The 16,278-nt window shown below is 37.2% G+C and overlaps 1 protein-coding gene across 2 annotated transcripts in view; it reads left to right on the top strand.

Moving 5' to 3' along the window:
• The window catches only part of LOC149554559 (Nucleic acid-binding, OB-fold-like protein), a 159,987-nt gene that overhangs the window by 103,519 nt on the left and 40,190 nt on the right, over positions 1-16,278 (top strand). For both annotated transcript variants that reach the window (XM_089828603.1, XM_089828604.1), the window contains 2 exons: positions 9,942-10,030; positions 10,265-10,349. In XM_089828603.1, coding sequence (XP_089684729.1) covers positions 9,942-10,030; positions 10,265-10,349 — 174 coding nt within the window. The remainder of the gene's footprint in view (positions 1-9,941; positions 10,031-10,264; positions 10,350-16,278) is intronic.

Here is a 16,278-nt window from a genome sequence, read left to right on the forward strand (position 1 = left end):
GCCACATGGGAGGATGAGGAATTCATTCAAAAGAATCCACACTTGGTTAGCATTGAGAACAATGCTTCTTTCAAAAGAGGGGGCATAGCCCTTAATATTAGTGTATATAGGGTTATGAATAGTCAACTTGTGGCTATTTTAATCCTTAATTAAGTCATATTATCATTATTATATTATTATTTATGTAGGTAGGTCGGCCTAGGTGCTATGTAGGGTTGTGTCTATTCAACTTAAGCATAATTAGGTATATATAGGAGGTTGTGAGTCTTATGTCAACATCATATTATGAAATGTGTTCTCATTGGAGATATTTGGAGGTTGCCCCCTCGAAGTGGCCTATTAATCTTAGTTATTATCAAGTATTTATATAATATTTCATATGATTTTTTCTATTGTGCAAATTATTTCATTACATCATACTTGAGTCCAAGGTTAAGAGTGCCTTGTAAGTATCTCATGATGTGTTTGACTGCAACTAGGTGAATCTCCTTTGGCTCACACATAAACTGACTTCATGCATTAACAACATAGAAAATATCAGGTCTTGTATTTACCAAGTACATAAGGGACCCAATCATTTGTCTGTGAAGAGTAGAATCTATGGAAGGTGATTTTGTTGTTGCTTCCTTAAGTTTATGTAGATTAGGCTCCATGGGAGAAAACATAGGCCTGCATTTCCACATTCCAAATCTCTTCAAGATGTTTAATGTATACTTTCCTTGATTAAGTATGATGCTGTCAGAATTTTGCCATACTTCTAGTCCTAGGAAGTAATGAAGGAGTCCTAAATCTTTCATCTCAAATTCTTTGATTAGATCCTTCTTGCTTTGATCTATGAGATGATCATCATCTGTTATTGATAAATCATCAACATATAGTATCAAAATTACCATATCATCTTTACCCCTTTTATAATATAGATTTGGATCAGCTTCATTCTTGGAGAATTCTATGCTGGTGAGATACTTATCAATTCTTTCATACCATGATCTTGGAGCCTGTTTAAGCCCATAGAGAGCTTTCTTGAGCCTGCAAACAAAATTTTTAGGGTTGAGTTTCAAATCCTTCAGGTTGCTCCAAATATACCTCTTTTGTAATCTTTCCATTCATAAATGTTGTTTTTATATCCATCTGATGTACTTTCCATCCCTTTGATGCTGCAATGGCTAGGACTGCTCTTATAGAGGTGTATCTACCAACAGGATCAAAGGTTTCTTCATAATCAATCCCTTCTTTCTGAGAGAATCCTCTGGCTATGTATCTGGCTTTATATTTTTCAATGCTACTGTCAGCAGTATGCTTAATTTTAATATCCACTTAGAAGAAACAATTGATTTTCCTTTAGGTCTTGGAATGATTTCCCAAACATCATTCTTCATAGTGGATTGGTATTCTTTCGTCATGGCATCCTTCCAAGCTATATGTTTAATAGCATCTGAAACATTGGTTGATTTTGATTTAGACAAATCACTCATGTTTGTTGCATAACTAGAAAATCCTTTGGGTCTTTTGTTTTCTCTGGAGGTTCCAGATGGTGCAGTGAAGTCGTGTGCTTCCTTTATTGTCTTAATGGCCCAAAGTGGTCTTTTCTTTGAATTTTGAGTTTCCTCAAGATTGAGATTTTGAATTTCTTCAATGTTCTCCCTCTAAAACTCAGATTCAGTATTTTCTTCAGAACTAAGCAAGGGAGAGGGATCTTCAGAATTTAGGGCTCTTTTGAATGCTAAATCTTCTTCAAATATTACATCCCTACTAAGTTAAATGTTTTTCTGACTAGGTATGAAAATCCTATATGCTTTAGATGTTTCACTATACCCGACAAAATTACCTTTCCTCCCGGAGGGTTCTAACTTGGTTCTTTTTTCTTTAGGAACATGTATATATACAAGACGCCCAAAAATCCTAAGATGACTTATTTTGGGTTTAACCTTAGTAAAAACTTCTTCAGGTGTTTATCTTTAATGTAGGAGTGAGGACTCATGTTTTGTATAGACAACAAGACAAGAGGCTTCTGCCCAAAGCTAATATTCTAAATTTTGATCAAATATTATAGCTCTTGCTGCTTTTATAATTGGTCTATTTTTCCTTTCTACTACCCCATTTTGTTGTGTTAGAAGGAACATTATATTCCCTTTCAATTCCTGTTTCTTTACAAAACTCTTTGAACAAGTTTGAAGTGTATTCCCCTCCATTATCAGTCCTAAGAATTTTAATTTTGTGTCCTGATAAGCTTTCAGTTAAGGTTTTGAATTCTTTAAATCTCTTAAGGATTTCTTTTGATTCTTTACACTTTAAGAAGTAAATCCAAGTTTCCCTAGAGAAGTCATCTATAAAAAGTATATAGTACCAGAATCCTCCAAGAGAAGGAACAAACATAGGTCCACATAAATCTGACTGGATTAATTCCAAAATATTGTTAGTTTTTCTAGTGCTATCATGAAATGAACTTTTGGTGTTCTTACCCAGAGCGCATCCTTTGCATATGCTTGAGTGATCTTTATTCAACTTAGGTAAACCAGTTACCATCTTTTCCATAGTTGATAAGGTTTTGAAATTTAGATGACCTAACCTTCTGTGCCATATTTCGTTTATATCAGCAACTTCATGAATTAAGGCTTGGATAGATCAACTAGATTTTGTATTTAATTCATACAAGTACCCCTTTCTTTGACCAATCAAATTTGATTTCTTAAATGAAGAGTTCTTAGACCAGGTCAATACTTTACCGTCCATGAATGCAATATTATATCCATCATCTTCAAGTTTTGTAATAGAGATTAGGTTCCTTTTTATTCTTGGTACATAGAGTACTCCTTTGAGATATAGAACACTACCCGACTTCAGTTTTAGGCTGCAATCTCCAATTCCTTTGATGAAATGTGTTGAATTATCACCGATGGTGACTTTGCCATTAACTTTTTCTAATATAGAGTCTAGTGCTTCTTTGTATCCTGTAATATGTCGAGATGATCCACTATCAATCACCCATACCTTACTTGAGACTTCATTTAATAGAGCCGAATGCAATACACAATTCTCTGGATCATAGTTATCTTCTTTCCTAGTAATGTTTGTACAATTTACTTGTTGCTTAGAATTCTTAGGGCAATTAGATCTATAGTGTCCAAATTTTTCACATTTGAAGCATTTTATTTTGCATAGATCTTTCTTAGGTTTGTCATTCTTTTGATTACCCTTTTTCTTCTTAAAGTGCTTCTTCTTACGTTTAGAGGAATTTGTGTTGAGAACATGAAGTTCTTCATCTTTAGTTTTCAACTTTCCTTCTTTCTCAAGTTTTCTAGATTCTACCAGAAGACAATCTCCCTTAAGTCTATTGAAGTCAAGAAGTTGTCTCTAGCACTCACTCCTTGTGCGAACGCTTCCCATGAATTTGGTAACCCCTCTATAACCATCAGTGTTAGTTCCTTGTCATCAATTATGTTCCTATACTTGCAAGTTCATCTCTTAGACTGGCAACCCTTAGGAGGTAAGAATTCATCAATTCTCCCTTCTTTATCTGTATATGATTTAGTTGCCTTTTTAGTGCCAGGACTCTAGTTGCATTTTTGACCTCATATTTATTTAATAATGCATTCATCATATGAAATGTTGTTTAATGTTTCGTTAGCATGGATACTATTTCATTTTTCACTCCATCTAATATGATTTGCATGGCTTTCCTGTTTCCTTTACTCCAGATAGTTTTATTAGGTTCAACAACAGGTTGTTTGGATGCTGAATCAACAAACTATTTCACACCATTTTCTTTAAGAATCATTACGATTCTGAATTTCCAAACATCAAAGTGTTCTTTCCCATCAAACCTATCCTCGAGTCTGATTGTGTATGCCATTGAAGATAGAAGAAAGATGCTAGATATATTAAGTCTGATTAAGTCCTTCCTAGGTTGGCCCACTTTGCATTCTCATAATCAACGATTTAAAGAAGACAAAGGTTTGAAGACAAACTTAACTAAGTTTAGTTAAGTTAATACTTAACCATAGTTATCTCAAGAAGTCGCCGATCATATCTAGATAAGGCATTTCGTGCAATATAATGCTTGTGCGATCTGCACAGTCAGACCAATATGGTTATCAATGTTACAAATTTAACAAATCACCAAAGGAAAAGATTTTAGAAACAAAAACTAAAAAAATCACCAAAGGAAAAGATTTTAGAAACAAAAAAAAAAAAAAATCCCGCTCTGATACCATATTACACAAGTAACGGTAAAATATTAGATAGCTTAGTGAATGAGCAAGACACTCATGTATAGTTTAGACCAAAGTAAGGAGACTCGGACCCGGCAAGGGTAACTCGACTCGTGACCCAGCTCGAACTCGCTTGTGACTCGGCAGTGACTCGACAAAGTGACAAAACCCTTGAAATTTAGAGATCTTTTAGGATTTAAATAAATTCCATGCACCCATTATTGAATAAAGCATAAAGATACAATAACATCATGAAATAGTAGGTAATTTGATCACATACATAACATACATTGATTACATAAGTACAAAGGTAAATTTTAGATGTATTAAGAAAATTTTGAAAACAAAAATTAAAAGTCAACCGAGTCAAATGAGTCAACCGAGTTAGCTAGGCGAGTCACCCGAGTTGAGTGAGTTAGCCCAGTTGACCTGCCAAGTCAAGGTCACGGTCATTTTGACCCGATTGAGGTAACTTGACTTGCCAACTTGGACAACTTGCCCGACTTGCAGTGAGTCTCGTTACTCTGGTTTAATCACAATGTGTCTATTATTAAAAAATCATTTTTATTAGAAACATACAAATAATGAAAGAATAAAAGTATATTAGAAACATTCTAATGTTTACAAGATACACAATATTGACCATTAAAAAATAATCAATAAGATATTCTGAGATATTATTCTAATAATACATACATATGCATATGTACGTACATATACGTAAGAATTCCCTATCCCTAATAGACTTTAGATATATCAATCTATAATTTTTTGTTTAACTCATAGCCTTGTAACAGCATCATTTGCTGCAATACGATGGTTGCCAGCCATATTTTCCTTTGTTAAGCACCTATTGTAAATAATTCTCATCCTTTCATTGGTAAGAGTACCAAATATATATCCTTGATTCCTTCAATGCCTGAAGGAGTGATAGATACCCCCTTCTTATACTGTGGTCTTGAGTAAGGAGTCATGTTGTAATCGACTTGTTGCATACCTCTTCATATTTTGACAATCTTTAATCACATCATTCTAACCTTAATACTATCCACTGCCACTATTATCTTATGTTAATTCCTCCTAATTCATATGTAATCGTTGGGCTATAACTTACTACCCTGTGCTCAAGACATTATAATATCTTCTTACTATTATCAATATGTAACATTGATTAATGTATCCTTTATCGATTAACATTCTTGTATTCACTTTTAATAAATCATCACTGATAACTTATCTGTAAGCCTTCTTAATGTTAGTTTTGATTTAAACAATATTATTATTTGATATAGTATTGATCAATATTAAATGTGTATGAATCGCTGCTTCCATTCTTAACATCGATGTTTTTCCTTGTTTTGAGCTCATCTAATAAATATGCCATTATCATCTATTTGTATCTAGGTGTTATGTTTTCCGGACCGCGTTTTAGCATGAGACCTGCTATTCAGCCCAGAGTGAATAAGGGCATGGGTTCTCTTGCTTTGCTTGAGAAACAGTGCTTCAGACATCATTTTCAGGATACCTCATCTAAGCTATCTCTCCTAGATTCTCTTGTTCGACCGATTGTTCTTTATGGTTCTGTGGTTTGGGGTCCTTCTCTCCGTAGCTCTGATTGGGCCTCGATTGAGCGGGTCCAAACTTTGTTCTTGCGACGCATTATCAAATGTCATAGATCTACTCCTCATGGTATCATTCTTGCTGAGTTCGGGGCTCATCCTTTCAAACTTGCGGCCATTTTTGACTTAGGTTGGTTTCTTCATCGCCTTCGTGGGTTTGCTGATATGGTTGGAGACCGTGATCGTTACTCCTATTTAGCTTATTGCTCTTCGGTTTCCATGGCGGCTGCTGAGTCTGGTGCTCGTGCGCGGTGTTGGTATGCACAAGTCTCTTCTTTGCTGAGTTCGATTGGGATTGATATTGATCATCTACCCCCATTTCAGTTTTCTTTGGATGCCCCTGCTCATCTTCTCCCTTCTCGGCAGGAGTTGAATGAGCATGTTCGTCTTGATATTTATAGATGTTACATTACTGCTACCTAGGTTAACCCTCCTGGTGGATTACGCTCACAGATGTCGTTTTATGCGACACACTTTTTGGAGATCTCATATGGGATTATTGCCCGACCTAGCTATCTTTCATGGCGTTGGTCTCATGCCCTACAGATCTCTTTAGGTTCTTTCAGAGTTGGTTCCTATCGTCTTCGGGCTCAGTTGGATCATCATATTGACAGGGAGGAGTAGACTTGTTTGTTTTGTTCTTTAGGGGAGGTGGAGGATGAGGCTCACTTTCTTTTTTGATGCCCTATTTATTATGAGATCAGAGGGAGGTTCTTTTGTTTGTTCAGAGAGTGCTTCTCTCTCTATGATTTCTTCAGCTATTATGATCAGAGATGCCTTGCATTGTATCTGCGTGAGGCCACTATGCTCCGGGATAACATGATTCAGACTCTACTTCCACACCGGCACTCATCTACTCAGCTCATTAGTGCCTTTTTTACACCTTTATCCCCCTTGCGTGGTGTGAAAAGGCCCTCTAGCTCTATTCAGCCTAGTGATCTTTCTAGATGCGTCAGATCCCATTCTGCTTATAGACACCAGTGACACTCTTCTAGGACAGGTCAGAGACAGTATAGTACCTCTACGCATCGACACGTGTATCATTCTATGACTGATTTCTTCTCACCCAAGAAAGACTCCTAGTGCTTTCTGTTGCTTGTATTTGTTTGTTGTTGTTGCTTTTCTTCGGACACCTTTGTGTGCTCCTGCTGGCTTCAGCCCTGCTTTGTTCTAATCTTTCAGTCCCATAGACCTCTTTTTGGTCTTTTGTTGGACATTAATATCATTATCTTATCTTATCTTATCTTATCTATGCATTTTAGTCTTAACTGGTAAATGTCATTTCCTTCCATTGAAGATGCTTTCACGACATAAATATTTTTCCTTTGGTCTATTAGTCAATTAAAATGACAGTGTCTTGTATTCTGTTTTGAATTCACCAATTTTGTCTTATTTTGTAATATATCTTTCGGCCATTGAGAATCAGGCCGGCTCCTTCAACACCACTGCTGTTACTTCATTCTTGTTGGCACTCTAGTAATTTTCTGTTTGGGAATTATTTGTGTTTGTCCTTTAATATGAGTTGGTTGTCTTTGACCTTAGCTACTTTGCCTCAAGTATACTATCCCAAGGCTAGATTGGCTAGACATTAGACATTTTTTTTTTCCGATTCATGATGTGTATCAGATTTAAGAGGTATCATGGTGGGGATATGACAGTCCAGCCCTCCCAAGATTGCTTGTCCTCAAGCAATGATCAGAGTTCAAGGTGATTTTTAATAAAAAATCTTGTTGTCTTCAAAACTACTGTCTTTGCATTTTATAAAACTCTATTACACAACTCACTTCTGCTGTGCTCCTCTGATATTATCTCAGGACATATATCTGTCTTCAATTCAATTATGAGTTGTCTCAATCAATGATTAAAAATCAATACAAGTTTCCTCTTGCTTGCATAATGTCACGGATACCTCCTTGAATCATAGCAAGGGTGTGTTTTCCTTACATTTAAAATGAGAATTTGAAGCATGACATACATCTATTTGAAGTTTGGTTCTGGAACTCTTATTGGAATTTGATAAGGATGTGGGAACAATTCTACATTGGTTGGAGAAGGCTTGCTCAAGTTTTGGAATTGGCAAAGTATCAAGGCAAAGATGAATATTAGTTCTGGAAGAACCATCCAAAGTTGAAGTTCAAAGTGGAAAAACTGAAAGTTGAAAGTTAAATGCAATGTTTGCAAAGAAGATAACATGGGGGATAGACTCAGTTCTAGAATTCTTGTCGGAGTTCAACTCAAGGAATGGAGCTTTTGAAAGTGAGGGGAAAATACAAGAACAGGATGGCATAAAGTTAGGAAGGGTGTTCCATTTCTGATAAGAACACTTTATTTCAAATGTAGAAACTGACATGTTCCCAACTGCGGTTAAGTATTTTAAACATTTGATTCATGAAATGACCTGCATTTAGTGATTAGAAAAAACAATTAAGTAGATCCTAATAAGGGATTTGAAGGGCATAATTTAATTGTTTCTCAAAGATCAAACTGGGAATAACAGAGAAGGCTAGGGCATCAAGTGAATTCAATCTGCAATTAACGACTGTTCATACTAGTGAGGTTAATTCTCTTCTTGCCGTTATTTCTTAAAATTTAGTGTAGTTTGCGGTGGAAAGTTGTTATTTAGGTTAATTTTAAAAGCAAAAAGGGGAGGAAAAATTTGATGTTTAAGCACCCAGACTATAATCATTTGAATGGTTTAGAATGCGCTCTTATTGGAGACAGGAGATACTAAATTGGGGCATGTAAATCTGAGGGAATTCTGGAACAGTCAAACAACCAAACGGACACGTGATTTCCCAAAAATTTGTGGGAAGTGGATTGTTGGAAGCTGTCGGGTTTCCCAAATGCCGTGCAAAGTGTCAGAGTTGATGTTTTGCCTTTCAATAGGTATCAGAAGCTTGTCTCTTCTCAACTTGGCAATAAGACCGACCAAGGTAAGTTGGGTTGGGTGTTGCACAGATACCTTGGTGCAACCCAAAAAAAACAAAGATATGAAGCTTACAGTGGAAGATTGCATGTTTTACCTTTCAATAGGTTTTAGAAGGTTGTCTCTGATCCAAACTGTTGGTTTTGAGTGCACAAAGTTGTTAGAGAGCATGTTCTTAACAGCGAACCTGCTAGAATCTTATCCCCTTAATCTTATCCCCTTAATAGGTTCTATGCTTTTATATTGCAAGCCTGTATGGAAATTCAAACTAAATGGCCAGTCTGGTCACCATTGCTCATCATTCTCTTTGATATTTAATATACTTTCAGTTCGTCATGGCTCACATTTTGATCACCACAAATTTGATCATTTTTTTAAAAATCATATGGAAAGAGTCATCTGGATGCAGCTAGAGCCACTGAATTTCTTAGCATTGCTTCCTTGACATTGCAAAATATGAATTTGTCCTCTTAGAATTTTATAATGGGCTGTCACCTGAATCATATCTTTTGTTACATTTCTCTTTCACCGTACTGAAATTCAGCTCTGTTCAGTATGACCAAGTTTATGAGATTCTTGCACCCAACTCATTACTTTTTCGCTTCGCTTACCCATATTTCTAAATCTGCGCAAATACTGTTGTTTGTTAACCTCACCAATCCGCTTTTGGATTCCTCCTCTCCTTTCTGTGATCTATCACCAGTCTCCATAATCTCTTGCTGTATCACATACACTCTTCATGTCTCTCATCTCTAGCATATGCATTTCTTTAATCTTCACAATACCCAAACCTGCTATACTAACTGCAAAGATCTCAAAACACAAAGTGGTAAGAGCAAATATCAAATAGGAAACAACATGGTTTGCCATCTATTGTAGATTGATAAAGGGCTATAAAAGTGGAAAGTAACTGCCATTGTGTGTTGAGTCTGTTGACCAAGGGACTGGGACATTTATGCTTATTGACAAATGGGAAAGTGTACTAGTGCTTCTTGCTAGATAGTTAGTGAATTGATTGATGGATTGAATAAGTTTAGATATAGGGTCATCTATTCTTTATAATTAGAGAAAAAGCTTGTTAATCTGCTGAATTGTGTAGCAATCTTGCATGCAGATTTATGGAAATGTACTCTGCATTAATTTTTCAACTTTCAAATTGAGATTTAACTTAAGTGACTCTGCCAGATTACAAAGGTGATGGTTAGAATGGCTTCAGCAGATATTATCTGTGTTGGGACAAGGGCAGTCAAAGAAAAGTTTACAGGGATTGTGAGGTCAGTTCTGTAATGTTGTTTGCTTCATTTTTAATGTGTTTTCTCTTCCTTCATTGCATATCATAAATCTAGAAATTTGTATGCAGTAAGTGACTAATTATCAGCTTTATTTGTTTCTAATGTTCCTATTTTCCTCTTTGTATAACTAAAAATTGTTAAGTATATGAAAAAGGTGCAGTTTAGGCGGGTTCTATGCAAGGAAATTTGTGACTGAATCTTTGCTGCCCTTGACAGACAACAAGATGTACGGGCAACAGAAATTGACAAGGTTGACATGCATATGTCATTTCGCCCAGGGGACATAGTCCGTGCAGAAGTTGTATCCCTTTCATATATCTAGAATGCAAAGCTGTGCATTTCTTTTCATTATGACTTGTCTTAAATTGTAATAATGTTTCTTGTATTTAAATTAGCTGGTTATGTTATTGATGTCAGATAGTGAATGCCAAAGGAAATATTATCCTCCTCGCTCGACTACTTCTGTTTGTTAATGGATACTATAAAATGTTGTAAACGTTTTGTGCTATTCTAATGTAAATATGATGGATTTCAGGTTTTAACTGATCCATCCAAGTTCCCATAGCTTTAATTACTTATGTTAAGATCATAATAGGTGGATAATCATAAATGGCGGTTTTGATAAATACTTCATTTTTTTAAGGGAAAATTTTGTTGCAAGGTACAAAGGCCAAAACTATCTATATGATGACATTTACTAGATATGATGCCATGCAATTAAATGATATCCAATTTGCTTCCATTTTTCTTTTGTAGAATAAATGCTGAATATAATTGGACTGTATGCAACAAATTGATCTGAAGATATGACTGGAATGAACATCGTAGGCTATGCATGATATGATATATAGCCTCTGATGATAAACACCTGCATCATATTAGCTATCATCTAGCCCTCACATCAAAAAGTTGTGATAATTTATCCCCAGTATCAAGCAAAACTTCATTATATTGATGGAAAACAGACTGTTTATGTAGGGATGCCCTGAAAGCCATCATGAAGCTGCAGACTTTAGGACCTAAGGATCAAACTAGGAGATGAACTACCAAAGAATGCTCAAGTGAGAGCTTTCTTAGTGAGAGATTGAATGATGATTCAATTGATATATTACAATTGCAACAATCTTGTTAATATAAGCAACATGCAGTAACTACCCAAACAGAAAAACTAAAAACTACCTAAATATTAAACATTAATATTTAAATATTGGTTGCTAAGAAAACTTAAGAAAACAGAAATAGGTAAAATATTATTGACCCCAATACCCCACCTCCAGTGCAACTTGGGGAGAAAAATTATTAGGCAAATGATTCGAGACCAATACGAAGAATGAAGTATATGGGTCCCGGCAAATAGGCCATGTTACGTACACATGCAAAAGTAATCTTTTACAAATGGGCAGAAGGAGAAAACCTTGTGGGCAAAACTTCTTTCAAAAAAAGGGATAAGCAAATCATGTACAAGTGAAAGTTGAAGTGATGCTAGAAGGTCTTAACATCAATACCCCATAAGACGTAATATCCCCTTCTCCGCGCTAGCTATAATGATGCCTGGTTGGTCTATCTTTCCATCCGGATAGGCTAATGGCATGTGATTCAAGATGCCAGCTAGTTATAGGAGTTTTGGTTTCAGTTGAGGAGATTTTAAATGGGAAATCCTAAGGTTAAAGTCACTTTATTTTATTGAGTTGAAATATAAAGTACTTTATTTTTTAAAAGTCACTTTAGGACAAAATGACTTAAGTGACTAAAAGACGAAATAGTCTTTTATTCCACGTTGCTAAGATGTTTTATCTCTTCACACTTTGAGTTTGTAAAAGAAAAGCATTTGCATTGGGATTGTCACCTTGAATATGAGAAATGTTAACATATTGCTACAAGTGGTTGCTTAAATGTGACTGGTAACTTTGAGCACAAAACCCCTCGAGTTGTTTAAGGAAGTTGGATGTCACCCCAGCCCCTCACTTGGATTAAGATATAGTTTCAGGCAGAAATCAGCAAGAAGAAAGTGATATCAATTTCAACAATTGGAAGTAAGTTTGCAGTTAGAACATAAAATGGAATATAAATTAGTTGTATTGATTTCTCCTTCATACTTATGAACAGTGGCTTTGCTGACTAAGTAGTAAGGTAGTGGTCAGAATACAGGGTTGCAAGTCGGGACAGTATTGCGTGACTTCCTTACACTAGTCGAAATGAGTTCTACATCAGATTAAGGAGGTCATCGGAATTACAATCACAATTTGAGCCGTCAATCACTTACTCAACCAATACTTGGCATCTTTCTTTATCAATATTGGAGGACGTCTGTAGGAATGGTGTAATTTGCGGGTTGAAGATCAACAATGTGTTGGAGTCCCACCAATCGCAGCAGGAGTTTCAGAATCTAGGCAATGCACGCTAGCATTCACCTTAGATTTGGCATCAAGGAAAGAGGGTCACGAGTGTTGATTACCATTGAAGGCACAGTCTGCGGCATATTACAAGTCCTAGGTCATGCGGTCAGTTCACCTTCAATGGCTAACTCCAGGGTCCGTATCCCTTGTTTATATTTTTAAGACTGTAATCGACTTCTGCAAGTAATGTATTGAACTTCATTCATTATCCTTGGCATATTTTCAATGAGCATTTCGTACACAATATTAATCTAACAACATCGTTCCAAGTATTGCTATTATAATTGAGCTCCGCATTATTCAATCTTTCTTAGACTTTTGGCATGCATTAGTAGAATTAAATTTGTCAATGGCTTCATAGTTTAGTACAGATATCACACACCAACTGTTTGACAAAATTCCATCAGCACAAGTTTAAATTTTCTGAGTAGATTTGGCAAGGGTTACTACAATGGTATCAGAACCATAAATCCTGCCATCTTGTGGGGAAATTCATTACACTCCAGGTTGGAACAAAAAAAAAAAAATGACAGCTAGGTACGAGGAAGAAACTTTATAAGTTTAGTCATCTCCAACCGGAACTGGCAGAGTCTTCGGATTGGATTAGCATTGAAGACAGTTATTCAGTTGACGAAGAGTTAACTTTTGGAATAGGTGAAAAGGTTGAATAGTTTGAATAGGTAAACAACGCTCAAATGGCTCATAATGAGACTGGACAAGAATGAGAAGGGAAACATTGTGGGTTATCAAGGATGGGCAGAATAACATTGCTAATGCACTTCAGCAGCTTGCAAGTACTATGCAGCAATTAGCTCCGGTTAACAGGAGAGCCCTGAGCCATCACAGTGGAGGTGGTAGTGTGGCAAGATCACCCCGAGGGATTAGGGACCCCACACAAAATACAGACAGGCCTTTAATGCTTGTTTTTAATGCAGAGGAAGAGGTCGCACCACCATCAACACCAAATTTATTGCCAGAAAATGTTATGGCGATGTATGATGAATGGGACTTGTTTCCTGACCCAATTAAACAAAATATGTCCTTTATTCAATACTTAAATTAGAAAAGGGAGACAGAAAGACAGTAGCAGGACAGGAGACCTAGAGCACCAAACAGAGACTTAAAGCATGCTATGAACAAACTATCGCTCCCTACTTTTGATGGCAGCAGTAAGACATCTGTAGAGCTTGGATTCACAAGCTAGACAATTACCTAAAACTTATGTCAAAGACAAAAGTCATCAAATTTGCTACGATGAATTTAGAGGGAGCGGCATATGATTGGTAGCATCACAGGTTAGTTACCCAGGATCATGGTTTCATTACGTCCTATGAGACTTTTAGCTCTAAACTGATTACTCGCTTTGGCAGGTAGGATATAGAGGTCTATTACAGGGATTTGGCACAGTTGCAAGAGGGTGGATCTCTAGATGATTTCATTGACGAGTTTCAACGGATCTCGGTGATGGTTCCAGACATGTTAGAACAGCGTAAGGTAATGTTGTTCACTGAGGGTTTATAGGATAGATATAGAGGTTTGGTTAAGGTACTAAACCAAACACTCTGGATGATGCTATTAAGATCGCACCCAATCTAGAGTCACCCTCTTCGATATTACAACCTCCAAAGAAAATGTATAAAGGGTCAACTTCATTCCAAAAGAACAAAAACCAACATAAGGCTACACCTCCCAAGATGGACTTTGAGACACAGAATGAACTCAGAGGAAGAAGCTATGCTTCACTTGCAGAGAGCCACGGACACCAGATCATAGATGCCTAGGCAAAGGCGAGATACATTATGTAGAGGTACTGTCAGAGGAGGAGGAGTGAGCAGCAGGAGGGCAGCAATGTTGATGCCAATGATGAGGAAGAGAATGAGGATCAACCATCTAGAGAGAGGAAGAAGAAAGGCACCCAGGGACAACCTCTTATCATAGCATCACTTTCCAGCAAACCCATAGGATAGAGGATAGCGTATTATATGTCTCTTGGATACAGGTGCCTTGCATAACTTCATAAGCTCATGATGGGTTACTAAGAGGAAGTTACAAATTGAGGACATATCTGAGTTTGAGGTTAGAGTGGCAGGAGGCGAGAGATTGAGATGTGTAGGGAAAGGTGTTTGGACTTCGGATTCATTTTGATGATTTCCTTCTTGAGACAAATTTTTATGTGGTTGATATGGATGGGTTAGATGCCATTTTGGGTAGATAGTGGTTGCAAACTATTGGCAGGTACACAGTTGATCATGATAAGATGCAACTGGAATTCTTACAGGATGGCAGATAGGTGATCCTCAAGGCTATGCTAGAGGGAGAACCCAGGTTGATTTCAGCTCATGGGATGGAGGCAATCATGAGGCATGATGACATGGAGTGGGCAGCCCATTGTTTTATTTCTTCTAAGTTTTTAAGGTCATACCTCTAGGGATTCCCCCAGATAGAGGGTTTGAGCATATCATCAAGTTGGAGAAGGGTGCCAAACCCGTCATCATGAGACCTTATCATCATCCCAGGCATTATAAGAAGGAGATAGAAAAGATGATTAAGGAATTTCTAGACATGGGACACATTAGACCTAGCTCCAATCCCTTTGCTTCTTCAATTGTATTGGTGAAGAAGACGGATGATACTCTACGCATATGTATTGATTACCGTGCTCTCAACCAAAGGACCATCAAGAATAGGTACCCAATCCCTTGCATTGGTGAGCTGTTGGATGAGTTACATAGGGCAGTTTACTTCTCAAAGATAGATCTCAGATCAGGATACCATTAAATATGGTTTCGTAAGGAGTAAGACAGCCTTCCGATGTCACTATGGTCACTACGAGTTCTTGGTTATGCCATTTAGACTCACTAATGCGCTAGCTACATTTTAGTCATTTATGAATCACATCTTTAGAAAACAGCTGCAGAAGAGCGTATTAGTATTTTTTATTACATTGATTTTCAGTAGAACTTTGGAGGAGCACTTGTAGCATCTAGATGAGATGCTGAGTATCATGGAGGAGTACTCGTTGTTTGCTAAGGAGTCCAAGTGTGAGTTCGAATTGACTGAGATTCTTTATCTTGGTCATGTGATTGGCGTAGATGGGGTAAAGGTACATCAAGAAAAGAGTCAGGCAATCCTAGATTGGCCACCACCGAGGAACGTATCAGACTTGAGGGGATTCATGGGTCTTTGCTCTTACTACAAGAGGTTCGCTAGAGGTTTCTCTCAGCTAGTGGCTCCCCTCACTGACCTCACATGGAAAGGGGCTTTCAAATGGACAGTTGAGGCAGAGGAGACCTTTGATAGGCTCAAGCAGGTGATGAGCACATGCTCAGTCTTGGCATTGCCCGATTTGTCTCAACCGTTTGTTCTTGAGTGTGATGCTTCAGGCAGTGGTATTGGTGCGATTCTCAGGATAAGCATCCAATTGCTTATGAGAGCAAGAAGCTCAAGGATGGTGAGAGACTGTACTTCACTTATGATAAGGAGATGTTGGCTATTATGCATGCTTTAGCCAAGTTCAGACAGTACCTAGTGGGGGGCAAATTCACAGTTTGGACGGATTACAATAGTTGCGCTACTTCCTAGAATAGAAGGATCTTAATGAGAGACAGCAAAAGTGGGTCAGCAAGATTTCGGCCTATGATTTTGACATTGAGTACGTCAAAGGTAAGAACAATGTAGTTGTTGATCCACTTTCCAAGAGACCCTCAGTAGCGGAATGTTGTGCTATTTCTGAGATTTCAGCAGATTGGAAATCTCAGTTGTTGGTTGAGTATTTGAAGAATACTCAAGCATGTCAGATTATGAATGGACAGCTTCAGGACAACAGGGACAAGG

The sequence above is a fragment of the Cupressus sempervirens genome, chromosome 5 (assembly GCF_028749045.1).
Source record: "Cupressus sempervirens isolate cs-2001-9-10 chromosome 5, ASM2874904v1, whole genome shotgun sequence".
Classification (NCBI taxonomy): Eukaryota; Viridiplantae; Streptophyta; class Pinopsida; order Cupressales; family Cupressaceae; genus Cupressus; species Cupressus sempervirens.